The 20367-nt window shown below is 39.0% G+C and overlaps 1 protein-coding gene across 1 annotated transcript; it reads right to left on the bottom strand.

Annotated features, from left to right (window-relative positions):
- Positions 1–3555: 3555 nt before the first annotated feature.
- Positions 3556–19285, bottom strand: LOC118797984 (interferon-induced protein 44-like). The gene is made up of 9 exons (XM_036557280.1): positions 19156–19285; positions 18068–18100; positions 17488–17564; positions 16724–16757; positions 16417–16621; positions 14811–14963; positions 10633–10804; positions 10446–10546; positions 3556–3735 (listed from the first exon to the last, which is right to left on the bottom strand). The coding sequence occupies exons 2-9, from the start codon at positions 18088–18090 to the stop codon at positions 3556–3558; spliced, it is 945 nt and encodes a 314-aa protein (XP_036413173.1). The 5' UTR covers positions 18091–18100; positions 19156–19285.
- Between the last annotated feature and the right edge of the window lie 1082 nt (positions 19286–20367).

Below are 20367 nucleotides of genomic sequence, written 5' to 3'. Positions count from 1 at the left end.
AGTTAAACCAGGTGTGTTTAAGCAGGGAAATCACCACACCGTGCTAGATTGCAGCTTTCCAGGACCTATACCTGGTACTAGGTAAAGGCTTAAAATATGTATTATTTAGGTGGTGGATTATTCTCAGCACGGCAGTGACGATGATGTGGTCATGGCATGTTAATGTGTGCCTAATATGTCTCATTTCATCTGCCCCAGCCCCCAGATGATACACCCCTTTGCTTGCTCTATAGCTTCCTTCACATCTGATGCTTCATCGTCCTTCTGGATGCCATTTCCTCGCTGGCCCCTCCTCTGCAACCTGAAGAAACCCCACCTCCTCCCCTTCAACTACTCCTTTTCCTTCCTCCACAGGCCACCATTGCCTAGTTGACCTTTAGTATGGCTCCCCCTGAGCCTCTACTGGCAATGATTTATTTTGTGAAGATGGTGCTCATCTAGTAATTTCAGACATCTCTGATTTGCTTCCCCCCAAACTGCTGACTTCGCTATCTTGTCCCATTGAAGTACTCAGTCCATGGGAGCTGTGTCCATTCATCTTCACTTGCCTTCTTTGGGGGCTTGTATTACAAGCAGGTGATCCTCATCTAAAGAGATAACTGAACAATTACTCCGTTGCCAACAGGACACTCCCTACCAAACGACCTCCCACAGTGAACAGAGCATCACCCATTGCCACCGCCTGTCATCACACCAATCACCAGTTTCCATACACAGTCGCTACCTTCCAACATCCATCCCTGCGCAATGTCTTTCCTATTCTGGAAGTTATCAGTCTTACACTCATTAAAACCTTTACCTGCCATGTCAGACATAATCTTCACAATCTGGTGTTGAGCAGAGGAGGATGGGTTTCCCAGTTGAGTTTTGGTTTGTTCCTCTCAAGGTTTCGTCCTCACACCCCAAGGAGTTTTTCCTTGCCACTGCCACCCTCAGCTTACTCATCAGGGGTTTAGACCCAGATGTTCATTAAGCAGCTCACAACATTATCATCAAGCTTTCGATCTAATTCAAATACATCTGCTCCACCCATCATCTTTCTTCTCATCTTACAACCCTTAATAGCAACACACAGCTTTCACCCCCAAGCGCCATTAGAAAATGGAAAACATGAACTGAGCTGTGGCTTGTTGTTAAGGCTATTCAGTTCCTGTCCTAGATATCTAGTGCCCAGCACATTTTGTTGATATGCCTGCATTTACACACCTTAACTTGGCAATAAGCCAATCAATTTAACATGTTTGAGCAAAGAAATCACCAAACTGCCATGGACCTCAAGGACAGCAATCATCCTATTCAATGTCTAGTGCTAACCATGCAAACAAGCTGCACCACACTGAAGTTAGTAGATAGCTCAAGCTTGCATTGGCAAGTAATCATCTAGTTAGATTCTGTATTTCAGTTTAACTTGTAACATGATGTACCCTCCAGGACAAATGGTTGCATCCCATTTGCAATTGGAGATGTCAATTCTTGGCTAAGCTCTGGAAAATTAATGTAATTACTAGGCTACATGGATGACAACATAAAGCAGAGTTTTCTGACTTTAATCAGACTAGTGATACAAAATTGATATGTAGGAGACATCTAAGATAAGCACATGTGGCACAAGGGGTCTATATTGGATGTTGTAATACATAGAAGTAATATCACTTAACAGCCATTTTTGAGCTTCACACAGCAGCACAGTGACACCACTGCCCCTGCCCTGGCCCCTTTTGGCCTCTTCACACCTTCCACAGAGTCAGCCAATGAGAGTCTTCTCATTTGAATATAGAACCTACACCCAGAAAACACACATTACAAAAGCTGAATTAAAATGTTTTTAACAGATGTCTTTCAAAGAGCACAGGGAAATATATTAAACTGAGGTAATCTGATAAAGTATATTAAATCATTATTAGGAAAACTGCAAATCTGGCAACTGTGCATGATGGAAAAAAGAAACTGTGATTGAAACATGCACATGCATGTTTGCTTGGTTGCCATAGCGACCCTGCATGCTCAAAATCCTTACTGTTCAATGCAGTTTCACTATAGAAGTTGTTACATAGGCAAAACTATTTGAATGTAGATTTCAGCCTTTCCATTTCTTCTGTTTTTCTGTAAATTGTTTTTTATAATAAATTCTTTAACCAACGTCACTACACCTTTTCAGGTGGACATTATTTTTATTGTTTGGTGAGTCAATTTTTTTTCAATCACCAAGATATATATATAAAACTGAAAAGCCTTGAAAAATAATTTAATTAATGCTTACACGATCTGTATTCTCCTTACAGTGCCACAGAATCAAAAAATCATTGAAAACCATTATTGTTATGCATATATTGCCAGTAATTTTACAGGTCTAGAAACACAACACATACCAAGTCACTACTACATGCTTTTATTTTGTATTTATTTCTTTTACACCTATCACATCAAATATACATTACACAAGGAATATATATGCTAGATGCTTACTTGAAAAAAACAACAATCATTTTTCCATTTTAAAATAAAAATAATAATTAAACATAAGGGAAAATGTGAGAATATGGTTTACAGTATGGTTTGCCACATTTATGTGGGGCTCTTTACTGCCATAATTGGCTAAAGGTGTTAAATACCTATATATTGCATTCTGTGTGTGCATACTTATTTATGAGAGCACTCCTAAGCTTTGACACCTTCACGAGGTCCCTTTGTACAATTTCAGGTCTTTCACCGGAATTCACTGGAATTCACTGAACTCCTTAAACATCAATAAAAACTGGAAAAAACTTTTGTGTTCTAACACGTTTTACTGGTAGTGTATGGTAAAAACTGGCAAAACAGCAATTTTATCTACAGGTTGTTGGCCAGCTTCTCTTCTTTTGCTTTCTGAAAGTTTGGTCACAAGCTATAGATTTAGGTCTACATGCTGTGTTGTAAAACATATTTTCATGTCTCATTGTGCTAAAATATTGTCATTTTACCATGTTTTTAGAAACAGCATACTTAGGAATGTGATTCCAAAAGTTAAGCTTCTGAGTATGCAATGAATTTTTGTCAGTGAAGTCTGAGTATGCTGCCTATACAATTACCGGTCTAATATAATTCAGTCATCTTTGGCACCTTTTGGGAGGGTTGATATAATTTCAAGCAAGCTATATCACTGGGATTCTGAAATTGACATCAATGATTATGCATAATTATATTCACTGAACCACAAGCCTATGAAAAGTAATCATGCCGAAGGTCGCCTCCTCTTCATATTAAAGGTTTTGTTTCTGCTTGGTAATTTGGACTGAAATTTTATTCAAGACTTTGTCTGTTCTTATATATGCTAAAGTTTCAACTTTTATTTATATATATGTTTAAGATTAACTCTGGAAAGGCCTTATACACCATAAAGACTAGAAACACCACATACCGAATAAACAAAAAATAACTGTAAATAAAATGTAGCACAACTAGATGTGAAAATGTGTGTGCAGGTGCTGTCTGACACATATCTGTACATGTTCATTGCTGAAACTAGTGTCATTGTGATCATGTGATCAGGTTTGTCATTGAACAAACCTCACCCCCTCATTCAGTGTCTGCATAAATCTGCTCTTCTACGTAGTCATTGGCAAACATAATGATATCTGTTATAGCCATCAGAATCAGAATATCCATATACAAGTTATTGGTAACCTCCTCGCTGTAGTTCTTCACGGGGAAGATGCAGTTCATTGGGACGCCCAATCTGTTACTGCACTCCTGCATCTGTAGGACAAACACAACAGAATTCTGTTCTGTACACTTGTTTCATTATGAGGTTAAGAGTCACATTCTTATTACCGCTATTGCATTTGTATTCTATAGAGTTTATTAAAAGATAAAAAATATATTCCAAATACAAATAATGAATTAAAATTTATTAAAAGCAATATTCAAGAATTTTACTACTCCTTAATTTGCCTTTATATTTGTTTTCATTTTTTCCCTTATGCAGACTTTACTAATGCTTTTTTTTTGCTTCTGGATTTGTTCTGTTGCTTCTGACTTTTGGCACATTTTCACGAGGGGTGGGTCTTACAAGAAGGCATCCACCTTCACTGTCTATTGGCTGACTTAACTAAAGTCACATGTTTTCTGACCCCTCAGCCAAGCCCACATCAAAAGGTGGGTGGTGCAAGGGTGGCAGCCAGCTGCAGCAGCTCAGGCTACCTTTGAGCTTTTTTCTTACTTTGTCTTCAGTATTTATACAACCTCAATTTCAAAAAAAAGTTAGGACACTGTGTAAAATGTAAATAAAAACAGAATGCAATGATTTGCAAATCTCGTAGATCCATATTTTATTCACCATAGAACATAGAACATAAATCAGATGTTGAAAGTGAGACATTTTACCATTTCATGAAAAACATTAACTCAGCAGCAACACATCTGGAAAAGTAAGTGGTACTAATACAAAAACAGCACGAAGAGCAATTTTTAACTAACTCACATGACTGAGTATAAAAAGAGCATTTCAGAAAGCCAGGGTCTCTCAGAAGCAAAGATGGGCAGAGATTCACCAATCTGCAAAAAAATGCCTCTAAAAATGTTCATCAATGTAAAATTGGTGGATGCCCCACCATCTACAGTACATAATATCAGAGAATCTGGAGAAGGCCGACGGTCAATATTGGATTCTTGTGATCTTCGGGCCCTCAGGTGGCACTGCATTGAAAACAGGCATGATTCTGTTCTGGAAATTACTACATGGGCTCAGCAACACTTCCAGACATCATTGTTTCTGAGCACAGTTCACCGTGCAATCCACAAATGCAAGGTAAAGCTGTATCATGCAAAGAAGAAGCCATTTGTCAACACGAACCAGAAATGCTACCATCTTCTCTGGGCCAAAGCTCATATGAAATGGACTAGGGCAAAATGGAAAACTGTTCTGTGGTCAGATTAATGAAAATTTGAAATTCTTTTTGGAAACCACGGACGCTGTGTCCTGCAGACTCAAGAGGAGAGGGACCATTCAGCTTTTTATTAGCGCACAGTTCAAAGGCCTGCTTTTCTGATAGTATGGGGTTGCATTAGTGCCTATGGTGTAGGCAGCTTACACATCTGGAAAGGCAATTAATTAATGCTGAACAGCATATAGAGGTTTATAATACACCATATGCTCCCATCCAGACAACGTCTTTTTCAGGGAAAGCCTTGCATATTTCAAGACAATGCTAAACCACATACTGCATCCATCACAACAGCATGGCTTCGCAGAAGAAGGATCTACTTGCTGAACTGGCCTGCCTGCAGTCCAGACCTTTCACCAATAGAAAACATTTGGGTCATCATGAAATGAAAAATCCGGCAAAGAAGAGCCAGGACTGTTGAGCAGCTAGAATCCTACATCAAACAAGAATGGGACAACATTCCTCTCCCAAAATTCCAGCAATTGGTCTCTTTACTTCCCAGACATTTACAGACTTGTTAAATTAAGAGAGGGAAGCCCTGTCCCAACTTTTTTGAGATGCATTGATGCCATCAAGTTCTAGATAAGTCTTTTCATGAAATTGTAAAACGTCTCATCAATATCTGATATGTGTTCTGTGTTCTATTGTGAATAAAATATGGGTCCCTGAGATCATTGCATTCTGTTTATATTTACCTTTATTTACGTTTTACACAGGGTCCCAACTTTTTTTGGAATTGGCTTTGTACATTTTGATTGTTTGCCAAAGGTTTTTACACTACTGACACCAAATTTGTAGAGTTTGGCATGGTCCTCACTCTACTTTTTTCTCTGTTTACGAGCGCGTCTGCAGATCCCGTACAAAGCCCTATTGTTTACAGTAGGGATCAGCTGTTAGCGCTACGCAACACAGTAGTGCTGCCAAATGACCAATCCGAAATCCCCTGCAAGCTGAGGAGGAAAAGACAGGGGAGTCATGCTGGAGTTCTGTGTCATGCCAGAAGGAGATGTTATAGACCTGTTGTTCCCTGAGTTGTCAAGGGAAATGTATGATCTCTTCAAAATAAGATGGACAAGCTAATGGCGCTGACCCGACATCAGAGGGAGTACCACAAGTGTAGCAACATGCTGTTCACTACGTCTTGGCTAACTATGCTAACTCCGGACACGGTCATTACTTTGGACAGCTTCCAGCTCATACAGGCGGACAGGACATCAGAAAGCGGTAAGAGGAAAGGAGAAGGGCTGGCAGTATTTGTGAATGATAGGTGGTGTAACTCTGGGCACATCACTATTAAGGAGCAAATCTGCTGTAAGGACATTGAACTGTTAGCCGTTAGCATGAGGCCATTCTACCTACTGAAGTAATTCTATTGTGATAGTTGCGTACGTCTCCCCTCTGCTAAAGCTGATGCTGCCTGTGACGTCCTGCACACAGCTGTGAGCAGGCTGCAGACACAGCATCCACAGGCCCTCATTCTGACCTCTGGGGATTTTAACCATGTTTCTCCATCCTCCACTCTGGGAGGATGAAGAACTTCACCCAGTATGTAATCTGTCACAATATAATACTGGATCTGTTTTATGCCAACACCAAGGAGGCATATAACTCATCACCCCTCCCTCCCCTTGGAAGATCAGATCACAACCTGGTTACCACTTGTACACAGGGATCCAGCTGTCACCCGCACAGTGAAGAAATGGTCTGAGGAGACTGAAAAGGCTTTGAAAGACTGCTTTGACCCAACAGAGTGGGAGGAACTGTGTGATCCTTATGAGGAGGACATTGACAGTCTCATACACTGACTATATTAACTTCTGAATGGAGAACACTGTACCCACCAAGCCTGTTCGGTGTTTCTCCAACAACATACCTCCAGCCTCAAGAAACCAGACTCCCAGGCTGTAGGGGACCAAAACTGGGTGAACGATCTCAATCTATTTTTCAACAGATTTGATCACTCACCTCCCCTTACACAGTTATCCCTGCTGCAACCCCCCTCTTCTGCACTCCCAGTGTACTGCCCTGCCCCCTATCCCACAATCACCCCTTCCCCACAATTCTCACCTCACATCAACCCCTTTCCTCTGCTGTCAGCCCAACCCCCCGACCTGTACATTCCAGCACCCAGCACCCTGCTCCAGTCTGTGTCTTATAATCTTATAACAGCCCAGGTGTGTAAGGAGCTCAGGAAGATCAAAGCGGGGAAAGATGCGGGTCTGACATGGTGGTCAGTAGCACAGGGGCCCTGCAGGAAACAGTCCTGGCTCTGTTCCTTTTCACCCTGTACACTTCTTGCAGACTTCTTGTACAGCTCACTGGACTGTCATCTACAGATGTTCTCTGATGACTCAGCAATCTTAGACCCATTACAGGTGAGGATGACAGAGAGTACAGTGACCTGACCCAGGACTTTGTGGACTGGTGTCTGAGGAACCGCCTCCTGATCGATGTGAGGAAGACCAATGAGATGGTGATGGATTTTCGCAGGCACACTTTCCTCCCTTCACCAGTGAACATCCAGGGAATGGAGAGAGTGGACTCTTATAAGAACCTATGTTTTCACCTCAACAATAGACCGGACTGGTCAGATAATATTAGTGCACTTTACAGGAAAGGCTAGAGCAGACTCAACCTGCTTAGGAGACTGAGGTCGTTTGGAGTGCAGGAGGCACTCCTGAGGACCTTTTTAAAAACCGTGGTGGCATCAGCCATCTTTTATGGAGTGGTCTGCTGGGGCTGCAGCATCTCAACTGCAGACAAGAAGAGACTTGACAGACTCCTTAAGAGTACAGGCTCTGTCCAGGGAAGCCCCCTAGATATGTTTTGCTTTTTTATAATGTTTATATTGTTAATTTTTGTGAATAGTGTTTATGTTAAGGATAGAGTTTATATTTTTATCTTATATTTTTTTAACTTTATTATTATATATTGTCTATACAGTAACAAGTAACAAACTGTAACCTTGTTCAGTAATTAACAAGGCTAAATACTTTGTTAATTCTCTTCTTGTTACTTCTGTTCTTGAGTGCCTTGCTATCCCTTTGCTACTGTAGCACTGTGAATTCACTCATTGTGAGACTAATAAAGGGTTGTCTTATCTAAAAACTGTGAACCAACCTCATAATGGCGGAATGTATTGTGCCAAGTGCAGTCAGTCTCTGGTGTTGCACTGCCTATCCGACGGCTTAAACAGTATTTTACAGTTTTCATTGAAATGATTAATGTCTCAATATATCTTTTGACAAATTGAATTACATGTCAATGAAGCTGTGAGCCTTTCAGTTACGCAGCTGCTAGTGCTAATGACTAGCAGTGTTCACTAAGGGACCGGGTAGGCTAGACTAGCAATGAAACTAGCTCTTGTTTAACAATCTAGCTTGCTGTACACTAACATGCAGAAAAGTGATTTGGCCCAGCAGCATTCTGTAATCTTGCAATCTGAAATAGAAAACTAGTGTAGGCTAGACTAGCAATAAAACTAGTTCTTGTTTAGCTGTCTAGCTCGCTGTATATTAGTGTGCAGAAAAATGATTTGGCACAGCAGAATTCTGTAAAATGGCATGCTGAAATAGAAACACAGTTTTATTCAATGATTCAACTTTTGGTAGAGATGCTTGTAGTTTACAGCCTTCATAACCACCCACACAATCAGGCCATGACATGCCAACTTTATTTCCTTTTGTAATGATCAAACATAATCAACTATGTCAATCTGTTTTTAAACCTTTCCTGTTAATCCTTCAACTTAAAGAGACTACTATCATTTACTACTACTAGCATTTACTACTAAAAAATATCACATGGCAGTAAAAACTAGAAAACTCTGTTTAAAATGCTGGCTATGCCAGTGCAACACCAGAGACTGGCAAATGTCGAATACAGTACATCAGCATTAGCATTACATTCATTAGTATAGTATGTCTAGTGTAGTAGTACAATCCTAATTCCAAAGAGGTTGGGACTGTATGTGAAATGCTAATAAAAACGGAAATCCACTTTTACCTGCATTTCAATGAAAGCAGTACAAAGACAAGATATGTAATGTTTTCTTTTAGAAACTTTGTTGTTTTTTTTTTTAAATGATACTGCATTAAAAGCTGGCATGCTTCTGTGATTAATATCACCACATGGGCTCAGGAATACTTTGATAAACTGTGACCAATAAACACTGTTCATCACATCAAATGCAAGTTGTGACCAAAGTAAGTAGAGTGAAAGTCATATGTCAACAATGTTCAGAAATGACTTCTCTGGACTTGAGCTTGTCTGAAATGGACTCATAGACAGAGGGCATGTATATTGTGGTCTGATGAGTCAACCTTTCAGATTGTTTATTGAAGTAATGAACATTGGGTTTTCTGTATTTAGTTTTCATTATTTGTATATCAAATTTGTCATTTTTTAATTAACTATACGGACAAAAGTATTGGGACACCTACACAATCCCCCCCCCGGCACCTTTCATGACATCCCATTCTAAATCCATAGGCAATAATATGGAGTTGTTCCCCCCTTTGCAACTTCCCTATAACAACTTCCCCTCTTCTGTGAAGGCTTTCTACAAGATTTAGGAGTGTGTCTGTGGGAATTTCTGAGGTCAGATATTGATGTTGGACGAGACGGCCTGGCTCGCAATCTCCTTTGTAGTTCATCCCAAAGGTGTTCGTTGGGGTTGAGGTCAGGGCCAGCCAAGGGTGCAGGCCAGCCAAGTTCTTCCACAACAAACTCACCCAGCCATGCATTCATGGACCTTGCCTTATGCACTGTGGTACAGTCATGCTGCAACAGAAAAGGGCCTTCCCAAAACTGTTCCCACAAAGTTAGAAGCATAAAATTGTTCAAAATATATTGGTATGCTAAAGCATTAAGATTTCCCTTCACTAGAATTAAGATGCCTAGACCTGAATAACAACCCCGTAGCATTGTCCCTCCTCCACCAAATTTTACAGCTCGCACCATGCAGTCCGGCAGGTAACATTATCCTGGCATTGACCAAATCCAGACACGTCCATCAGACTGCCAGATAGAGAAGCATGATGGCTCCTGAGGTGGCAGAGGTGGCATCCAATCACAGTGCCATGTTTGAAGTCACTCAGCTCATCAGTATGACTCATTCTACTGCCAGTGTTTGTCTATCAAGACTGCAAGGCTATGTGCTTAATGTTAGCCACCTGTTAGCATTGGGTGTGGCTGAAACACCCGAACTCAATGATTAGGAGATGTGGATTTTATTTCATTATTTTAATTTTTGGTGCAAAATTAATTCAAGAGTAATTTACCATGATGTAAGTCTTGTAAACAAAAAAGACAACAGCTTGCTACAAAGTTTATAATCCCCAAAACATTGTGTCGCCCTTCAAAACTGCTGCATTCACTGCTTCCAAAAATGTCAAATGTCAACATGAAATTTAAATGATCTTAGCCCATTTGTAGCTTTTGTGAGATTTGGAGGGGATTAAGTTACAAAAAGAAAAAAACAATATGGCTATTGCAAAATAGCCATATGGCTACTGCACTCACCTTCTCTTTGATTTTCTTGCTGGTGTAGATCTTATTCAGGCATTCTTGGACTAATGGACATGCACTATCCACCAAGGGCATAATGACCACTTGGGGTATGTCTGTTAAAGGGCACACAAGCTGCTTGTGTATCTCAAAGTTTAATTATCATCTTTACTGTTGATGAAACAGAAACATTAAGACTCACCCAAGTTACGAGCTTTTTCCCGAACAATTTTCATCTTCTTGATCACTTCGTCGGTCATCATGGAGATTTTGTCTGCTGGTAGAACACTTACCAGACAGTGAACTTTGTCCTTCAGGCTTGGGTTGCTGTTGTATTTAGGGTGTTCTTTGTCAAGTGGACAGACAGGATTGAACTGAGAAAAAAAAAAAAATAAATAAATAAATTAGTGTCCTGATACAAATGTCATGTTCAGTGGTGCCACAGAAACTTAAAATTATCAATGACTAAATTTCAACATTAACATTTTTTTCATTAACTTTATTCAAAATATGAAAAGTAGTCTCACACTTTCTTTCACCCAGCAAAGCAGAGACAGCAGGTGTTTTCTAATCACCATATATTCCTGTACTGTATGTGATGTCTGGCCTGCTATAATGTAAACATGACAATTACTAAAACTATAAGCAAATAGGGTTGCAGATTCACACCTGTTTTCACCAGTTTATAAATCATCTCTGTTATCAGCATACTGAGCATCTCTCTTTTGTCTGTTTGCCCTTTTCTGTGTATGACCTGCATCTTGTTTTTTACCTTGATTTTTGCCTTTCCATTTTGCCTAGTTTTAGATCTCTGGTTTTTGACATCTTGCTTCTGTTTTCTGACTGTAATTTTGGATCAACCCTTTTTATTAACGTTCAAAACTCAAGCCTTGTCTGCGAGTGCCTGGTTCCGTCTGCCACCTTTACAGGATACTTTGCCACCATGCAGACGGCGGACATTGAGGCTGTTAAGAAGAACCTGAGCAATTAAGGTCAGCTTCTGGGAAATCATCAGCAAGCATTGGCAGGGGTTACTCGGTCTGTTGGGGACCTAACTCAACAACAAGCTGAACAGCAGGCCCAGCACAACTCCTGACAGGTATCGAGGACATTGCTGCACAACTACATAATCTCTCTGTTGCTTCACCTGCTCCTGCTACTTTCCCACTTTCTACCACTAATGAAACTGCCCCAGTGAGTCATCAATATTTTTCCATGAGTAAACCTGATAAGTTTGACGGATCTCCAGACAAGTGTTGGAGTTTCCTTCTACAATGCCCCATATTTTTCAGTAATTTCCCATCTAGTACAGATAAGGCCAAAATAGCAATCATTGTCTCATGCCTCTCAGATAAAGCATTAGAGTGGGCAGCTGCTGGATGGTCTCGTATTTAAGAAATGTGTTCTGAAAATTTTTTGAAAAAATTCAATTTTCAATCATCCTCATGATGGTCATTCCAGCAGAGAACTGTGCAAGCTTAAACAATGCAATCGCTTAGTGGCTAACTACACATTAGAATTTCACACATTGGCTGCAGGAAGTGGTTGGAATGAGCCTGCACCCATAGCAGCTTTTCAAAATGGACTCTGAAGTCCTGAAGTCCTAACTGAATTGGCTTGCAAAGATGACAACTTAACATTGGATCATTGACCTTTCTATTAGACTTGATCAACTCCTACAAAAACGGCCATTGCACAAAAGTTCTCTCTGTGCCTATGTAACCTTAAGTTCCAGTTCCAGTTCCCTTTCCGGTTCCAGTTCCCGCATCAGTTCCAGCTTAGCTCCTGAACCCATGCAATGTGATTCATTCAGGCTGTCCAGAGAGGAGAGGCTTCATTGTCTTTCACGTTTTACGTGACTGTCAGGCTCATCCGCACGGACCTTAGGTACCAACCCAGGGAAGTGGTAATATGGTGAGTGTTCCCACAAAGGGGTTGGTTTGGAAGTCTGTTCTCTTCCCTGTAACCCTATGCTACTGTCAGTCTTCGCTTGTCATTTCAGCACTGATAGATTCAGGAGCAGAAGAGAACTTCATTCATTCCAGCATGGTGGCCAAACTACAGGTTCCTGTGCGGATCTTCAAATACCACTGAAAGTCTCTTTCATCACAGAACCCCTTCAGCTTGAAGCCAGATTTCTCCATAAGGAACATTTACCATTCTTAATAATTGACTGTTCAGAGTTTTCCCTCATCTGGCTTTTTCTTCGTTTAAAAGAAAGATGGTGGTATAGGGCCTGTATTGATTATCATGCTCTTAATGGCATCAATAAAAAAATCACCTACCCTCTTCTTTTGATCCCGATAGCTCTGGAACAGCTTTGTGCAGCTGGGTATTTCACCAAATTAGACCTCCGCAGTGCTTATAATCTGGTACGGGTTAAAGAAGGATATGAATGGAAGCTTTCATTATGAATAGGGGCACTATGAGTACCCAGTCATGCCTTTCGGTCTTTCTAATGCACCATCAGTCTTTCAATCATTCATTAATGATGTCCTCTGGGACGCGATTGGTAAGTTTGTAATTGCTTACATAGATGACATTCTGATCTATTCCCCTGACTACAAAATACATGTCAACCAAGTCCTACAATGCAACGTATTAGAAAACAATTTGTTCATTAAAGGAAAGAAGTGTGAGTTTCACCTTCAAAAGGTCTCATTTTTAGGTTATATAATTAGCACTCAGGGAGTGCTGATGGATAATCATAAGGTTGAGGCTGTGGTTAACTGGTCCACTCCAAAGTCTGTGAAGGACTTGCAGAAGTTCCTGGGTTTTGCCAACTTCTACAAATGTTTCATTAGAAACTTTAAGAGTATGTCTGAGCCTGAGCCCGTTCTACCATCCTATGTACAGATAGCATCCATTTATTGGGAAATAGATGAAGAGTCCTCAGCAAAAGCTTTGCGTACCAACCCAATTCCATGATCATTTAATCACTTGGGTGCAATCCTCTCTGAGCTATGATCATTCTGGTGAGTTTTGTACCCAACAGATCCTATCCAAGTGCTATTGGTGGGAGACTTTGAAACAAGATGTCCATCGGTTTGTGTCCTCGTGTTCAGTTTGTGCCCAAAGTAAAACACCTAAGACCCTGCCGAATGCCTTTACCAGTTCCAGAATGCCCCTGGTCTCATATAGCTATTGACATTGTTACTGATTTGCCTCCTTCAGAAGACTATTGTTTGTAATTTTGGTATACCGGAAGACATTGTGTCAGACAGAGGTCTGCAATTCACCTCAAGGATTCTGTGAACACCTAGGCATTAATGTCAGCCTTACCTCCAGGTATCATCCCCAATCAAAGGTCAATGTGACCACATGAATCAAGAATTAGGTAAATTCCTTTGGGTATTCTATAGCAGCAACCCCAAGGACTGGTCCCAGTTCCTAATCTTGGCCGAAATTGCTAAAAAACTCCTTAGTCTGTTCTGCCACTCGCTTAACACTATTTCAAAGTGTAATTGGATATCAGCCTCCACTAGCACCCTGGACTGCTTCACCTTCTGACATCCTGGCTGTAGACAACTGGATGAAATGCTAGGAGGTCTAGGAACAGACACACTGCAACATCAATGCGGCACTCATATGTGGAAGGGAGCAAGTGGACAAGCACTGTGAGGAGACCCCTTCCTTTCAGCCTGGGGACTGGGTCTGGCTGTCCACAAGGAACCTCAGGTTTGGGGTGGGTAGTCGTAAGTTACAGCCCAAGTACATTGGTCCATTCCGAATGAGAAAGAAAATCAGTGATGTTGAGGACGTCCCAGGATGAACATCTCCAGTTCCTGTCTGGTAGGTGGTGGTCATCACAGGCCTCCTCATTCCTTGGCCGTCCCGGACTCCTTGGGGGGTACTGTCATGCCTCCCTCCAGCCTGGCTGAAACTACTATTACTGACAGGGCTGCCTCACACTACAACGCCCAGAAACCCTTGCTTTGTCACATGACTCAGGAATCCAATCGATCAACCTATCAATGCTCAGCATCACTGGACTTCTGATTATTCACACCTGTTTTCACCAGTATATAAACTGCAAAGTTGCAAAAGTATTGTCTCCGTTATCAGCATACTGAGCATTTCTCTTTTGTCTGTTTTTCCGTGTATGACCTGTATCTCGTTTTTGACCTTGATTTTTGCCTTGCTTATGTTTTCCGACTGTGATTTTGGATCAACCCTTTGTTATTAAAGTTCTAAACTCAAGCCTCGTCTGCAAGCATCTGGTTTCATCTGCCACCATTACAATTACTATAAACAGTGAGCATTTCATATGGTATTATATTTCATTACCTCACATACAGTATGTTTCATATGTGTTTTATGTATCTCTATGCTGACAATACTTAGAATGTGATAAATAATTTAGGATGTTCATCAACTTACTATGTAACCATTTCTCACACGGCCCTCTAATATGCTGATTATATCATCTGTGTGGACCCCCTCTGAACTGCCTGGTTCCAGACCCATGATGTCAGAGAAGACAAATGGATAGTAAGATCCTGGTCCATCTTTCTTCAGCCTATGGATTTTGAACTGGACACAAAACACAGAAGTACATTCTAGGAAAAATAAACACCTGCTAAGATTACAGGGTAATAAGTCATTAGTGAACAAAAAAAGTAACATTCCAGGGGAAGGAAAACACTCTTAACTTTAAATGTACGTTAATGTAAGTAGATTTGGTAACACTTTATTTTGAGTGGTCTTTGTAGATGAATAATAAATTCTTAACATCAGAGTATCAGTAACACATCAACAACACATCAGTGAAGTAGCAGTAATGAAGCATCTGAATACACTGAGGTAAATATCTTGGAAGATGTACTGTTGATACATTACTTACATTAAGAAGATGTATAATTGATATGTTACATGAAGTAAACTTAATATGTTACTTCCACTGAGCAAAATCTAACATTACCCAACCTTACCAAAACCTAACTCTCCCCCTGGCCCTAATCCTAACACTAACCCCAACCTCAACCCAAAACCTAATCCTAATCCTGGCCCTAATCTTAACCCTAATCCTTAACCTCAACCCAAAACCTAATCCTAATCTTGGTCCTAATCATAATCCTAACCTTAACCTCAACCCAAAACCTAATCCTAATCCTGGCCCTAATCCTTAACCTCAACCCAAAACCTAACCTTAGCCCTAACCTCAACCCAAAACTTAACCTTAAACCTCCTTGTCCTAACCGTAACCTTAACCAAAACCTAATCCAGTTAAGATCCAGGTACAGGATGGTGTCAGCAGTGTGTCTATAACAGCTTGTTGAGGATGTTGAGACGGTCTGTATTAGACTTGTTGTATGTTCAGTTCCTCTCAGGTTAAACATATACAGATATGAAGTTAGACACTCCAAATATATTGAAAAACAACTGAATTTAGTAGATTATAAACAAATTTTATTCAAAAGTCTCCTGATAATCTACTGAATGTATAAACTGTTGCTACATCATTGATATGTAGTTGATGTTACTGAGAGTATTTTGAGTGTTTATTTCATCAACAAAGTACCACTCAAAATAAAGTCTCACCAAACATTTTATTCCAAGCAATTTTGGACTGATTCTATTGGCCCACAAATTATGTAATAAAAATGAAAAACAGCAAAAATGTAGATATAAGATTTGTTCAGACAGTGATAATATACTACAGTATACTGCTCCTCTGAAAGTATTGGAACGACAAAAGCTAATTCTTTTTTTTTTTGCTACAAACCGAAGACATTTGTGTTTGAGATCAAAATATGAATATGAGGCAATAGATCAGAATTTCAGCTTTTATTTCCTGATATTTACATGTAGATGGCAAGAACATTCTTAAGATCAAGTTAATGAAGCATTAGGGGAACTGTGAACTGCAGTTCAGTTCAATGGAGTAATACACTCTCTCAAATGACCTTCAGAATGCTTTGAAGGGGAAAATGTTTGTGATCATTTAGCTGTTGAAAAGAATAAGAGTTTGAACTAATGTTTGTACCTTGGAAGTGAAGCTTTTACCAGTCGCTGAGTCAACGAGTGCAGCTGCTATGTTGCGGCCTTGGAGGGCGGTGTTGACAGAGTTGATGAAGCTGGACTTTCCTGTTCCAATTGGGCCATGAAGCAGAATCTTGAGCTGATTGACGTCTGGCATGCTAGGCTGGAATTCCTTCAGTTTTCTCAACATCTGTTGTTTGTTGGCTTCACTACGTAGGAAGCATACCAGGAAATTAGCTGATGCACTGGCATATCGGACAATTAGTTAATCTACCTTGACAAAGTAATATCTGGTCAGTCACTGGTCATACCTCCATGCCACTGCCCTCCATGGTTTGTCAAATTCTGTGAAAATGAAAAAGATTCAATAGTATGTATGTGCATAAATAAACTTTTGTTTGATAATAGGCCTACATAACCACATAGGTAACAGTCACAAAATACTTCTATCATTTCAGTGAAACTTTGGAAACCAGTTTGTGGACTTTAAATGCCAAACATTCTTGGAGCGAAAACACCCACATCATCCCCCAGAGGAAAATTTTCCTGCTCAAATGCTGCTTTTTGGTTATGATGAGACGTAATGGTGATTCTCCTAAACATCCTCGGAAGAAATAGCTAGTATAGAGTATGATGGTCCTTATTCATCAAAGTTGTATTAAAAATAGTGGAAGATGGTAGGAAGATGTGATTGTGTAGTGTGATTATTATTAAATATGTAAAATAACATATTCAAACTTTGTATAATTGCAGTGTATGAGAGGTTTCTGCACTAGCTGTGTTTTGTATTTTTTATTTTTTGAGTGGTGTCAATAGTATGAAATAAAAACAATATGCCTATAAATAGAAAATGGAATAGTTACTTTTAAAGACATATTTAAATGAGACATTAAGATTTCTACTTTTATTTTTATTTCCTATGGGTTTGGACTTAACATTAGTGGATGTTTATGTGTGTTATCATTTAACTTACATTCAACTTGATAAGAGTTTGATCACGTTTTTTCACAAGTTTTGGGTAGTGATAGTTCTTTCTATCATTTGGCTTCCATACAAATTGTATTCAGCAACTTACCTGGAAGTGCACAAGGAGATGCGGCTTTGGGTACTTCGCGAACCTGGAGAGCCGCCCCAAAAATGTTGGAAAACACCCTTTGCAGGTTATGGAAATAAATAGTTCAAGACATAATAGAAAGGGGGATTATACTCATTTGATTCACATACACATCCAGAGGTGGGTATTAACGTGCTGCATTTTCTTTGTTTGTTATTCCGGAGAAGAATGTACATGACTATTGTTAGTCACACCCTAACATCTCCTCTCAAATCATAGTCACATTTTAGATTTTACATGACTCTGTTTCGCCAATCACATAGGTTTGAAGGGTCCGTCATACTGAATATTGATTGCAATTTTATTTATAACTGTGGATCTTCTCCAACAAGGGACGAGTGTGGCTTGTTGAAAAAAGAAGAAGGGCATCTGTGATTGCATGTAAAATTAAGGTCCGCACAATTTTAAATTCTTCCATGTGAGCTTGATACATTCTTCATACCCAAGTAACTGTTTAGATAACTACTTTTACTTCTACAAGAGTAAATATTACTCTAAAGAACCAATACTTTTACTTCAGTAAAAAAAAAATTCTACCCACCTGTAATCAGATTTTCGAGACATTGTCCTCCTGCTGCAAAAATTATGCAAAGTTTTTGATAACAGTATGTTATTGCTATAACACAAGCTTTAGTTTCAGTTTCATTTTACTAGAATGTCACCTCTTTAATTCTTTCATGATATTTCTTTAGTAACATCAAATATTATAATGAAATGCACAACATGTCCAAGAGTATCCAGACACTCCTTCTAAACAGTGAATTCAGCTACTTTAAGGTGCACCCATTACTGACACAAGCATTTAAATGTTCACACAGCTCCATAAAAAAGTACTGACAATAGAATGAGATGCTCTGGGGCAGCTGCAAATGAGTCTAAAGTGACCATGCTCAGTGCCAAGGATATATCCCATACAAGTTTAAAGTCTGTGACTTCTGCCAGAAAATCAGAAAAAAAAGCTTAAAAAGACAAAGGAAGTATCCCTATAGGACCACGGTGGGATGTCTTGATGCTATCTATCAGCACAGCAACATCTATCAGCACAGGAACTGAGATTTCTAATTTTCTTTTTGGGATAATTTTGGTCTAAATTATAAGCTTGAAATGGCAAATATGAGCAACATTAAAGGAGCCCAGGTACAAACCGAACAGAACATAATGACATAAAACCCAAAAAAGCAAAAACTAATGGCTTCACAATGTGAATGTTTAAACTGAGGAAAACATAGATTACTTTCTTCACAAATATACTTTATAATATGATTATAAGTAAATGTATTATAATTTGAAAATAATCAGAAATGTATCTGAGTAAATGCAATGTGTTATTACTCATCCTTGTTAAAAGGTTAATAATAACTCTATGTACATGAAGTTAATGATTCAATTGAACAACATGCTTTACACAGTGAATTTAAGCTGCTTCCTAGTTTCATAAATAAAACCACAATAAAATTGCAAGTCTGATCTGAAGAGCCACTAAATACTACAAATATTTGATGTTATATTAGAAATAAAAAACTGCCACATTGTCTGACTTTGATACTTACAAACATTTACGATTTCAGAGATCGATGCCAAACTATTTATATTTTAATTCAAGACATGAAGAACCCTACTTTCACTTACCTTTTAGAGTTCTGAGAAATCGAGCTGCTCAGTCTGGAGAAGTGTTGGTAATCTGAGGTGTTGCATGTAAGAATGCATGAAACTTGAACATCACATATTTTTACGTTGCTCAGACCGTGAGATGTTTCTCTTTTCCTTTCACCTATAACAACACGGAAGCATTATTTCTCAGTCAACACAGAACACAGAGCAGCAGAAACAGGTGAGTCCCCACTTGCACCACTTGAAGTACTAGAACAGCAACAACTGAACCAACAAATTAAAAGCTAACAGACTGTGGTTCACAGTATTGGTGTATACATATGACACACAACTTATCGGGCCAGATTCATAAAACAGCTGTAACAGCGCTGCATCTTATTTACTGGGCAAAGTGTGCTGCCCAGTAAATAAGACCTATTCATAAAGTCACCGTGGCAGTGATTAGCACATCAGTGTCTTTTTGACGGTGTAGTATTTTCACTTGTGTTCAAGAAAAAAGACAATCAAAATTTAAATGTAAATGAGGTCAAACATATTAAAGACCCACGCCAAGTGAAGCTCCAACTGGCATCCAAAATGGACATGATGAAAGATATGAAAATAAAGAAACAAAAAAAAAAAACAAAGTTTGCCGAAACAGAGCTATGAATTTTAATGGACGAAGTGCTGACAAATAATAGCAAACTGTTTGGTAAAGACGCTTTTAACTTTTAATCAAGTTAAAATTGAACTTTTAATTGTAGAAATTATATATGAGCATGTAAGATTTCATTTTTCACTGAAATGAACATTTGATCAAGGCTTTTTCCAATCCCATTTCCAATTTTACTAACATGAATTAAAGCTTAACATGTGGTATTTTTTAAATACAATTAAAAACTATATGGCTGTGCTGAAATTCTAATTACTATGGCAAGCCAAGCCATTTTAGTTTTTATTTCCTATTTTTCTTGATTTCAGGAATACAATTTATACATTGATTAAATTTCTACTAGTAAATATTACATTTTCCTGATCAAGAGTTTGAATTGCATATGTGAAAATTAAAATTACACTAGTAAATATTAAATTTCAACTAGTAAAAATTCAATTTTTACTTGGAAGAAATTAATTTTCGCTAAAAGTGGTAGTTTCGCGTGTTCCTTTGTAAAATCCATTGTAAACAAAAAAAATAGGATAAAATCAATTTGAACATGTAGTTAGAATCTCAATATGTCAAATTACCCTTCA

The sequence above is a fragment of the Colossoma macropomum genome, unplaced genomic scaffold (assembly GCF_904425465.1).
Source record: "Colossoma macropomum unplaced genomic scaffold, Colossoma_macropomum, whole genome shotgun sequence".
In the NCBI taxonomy this organism is placed as follows: domain Eukaryota; kingdom Metazoa; phylum Chordata; class Actinopteri; order Characiformes; family Serrasalmidae; genus Colossoma; species Colossoma macropomum.
Note: the sequence above shows the minus strand (reverse complement) of the source record. Positions and strands in the feature narration are given on the sequence as shown.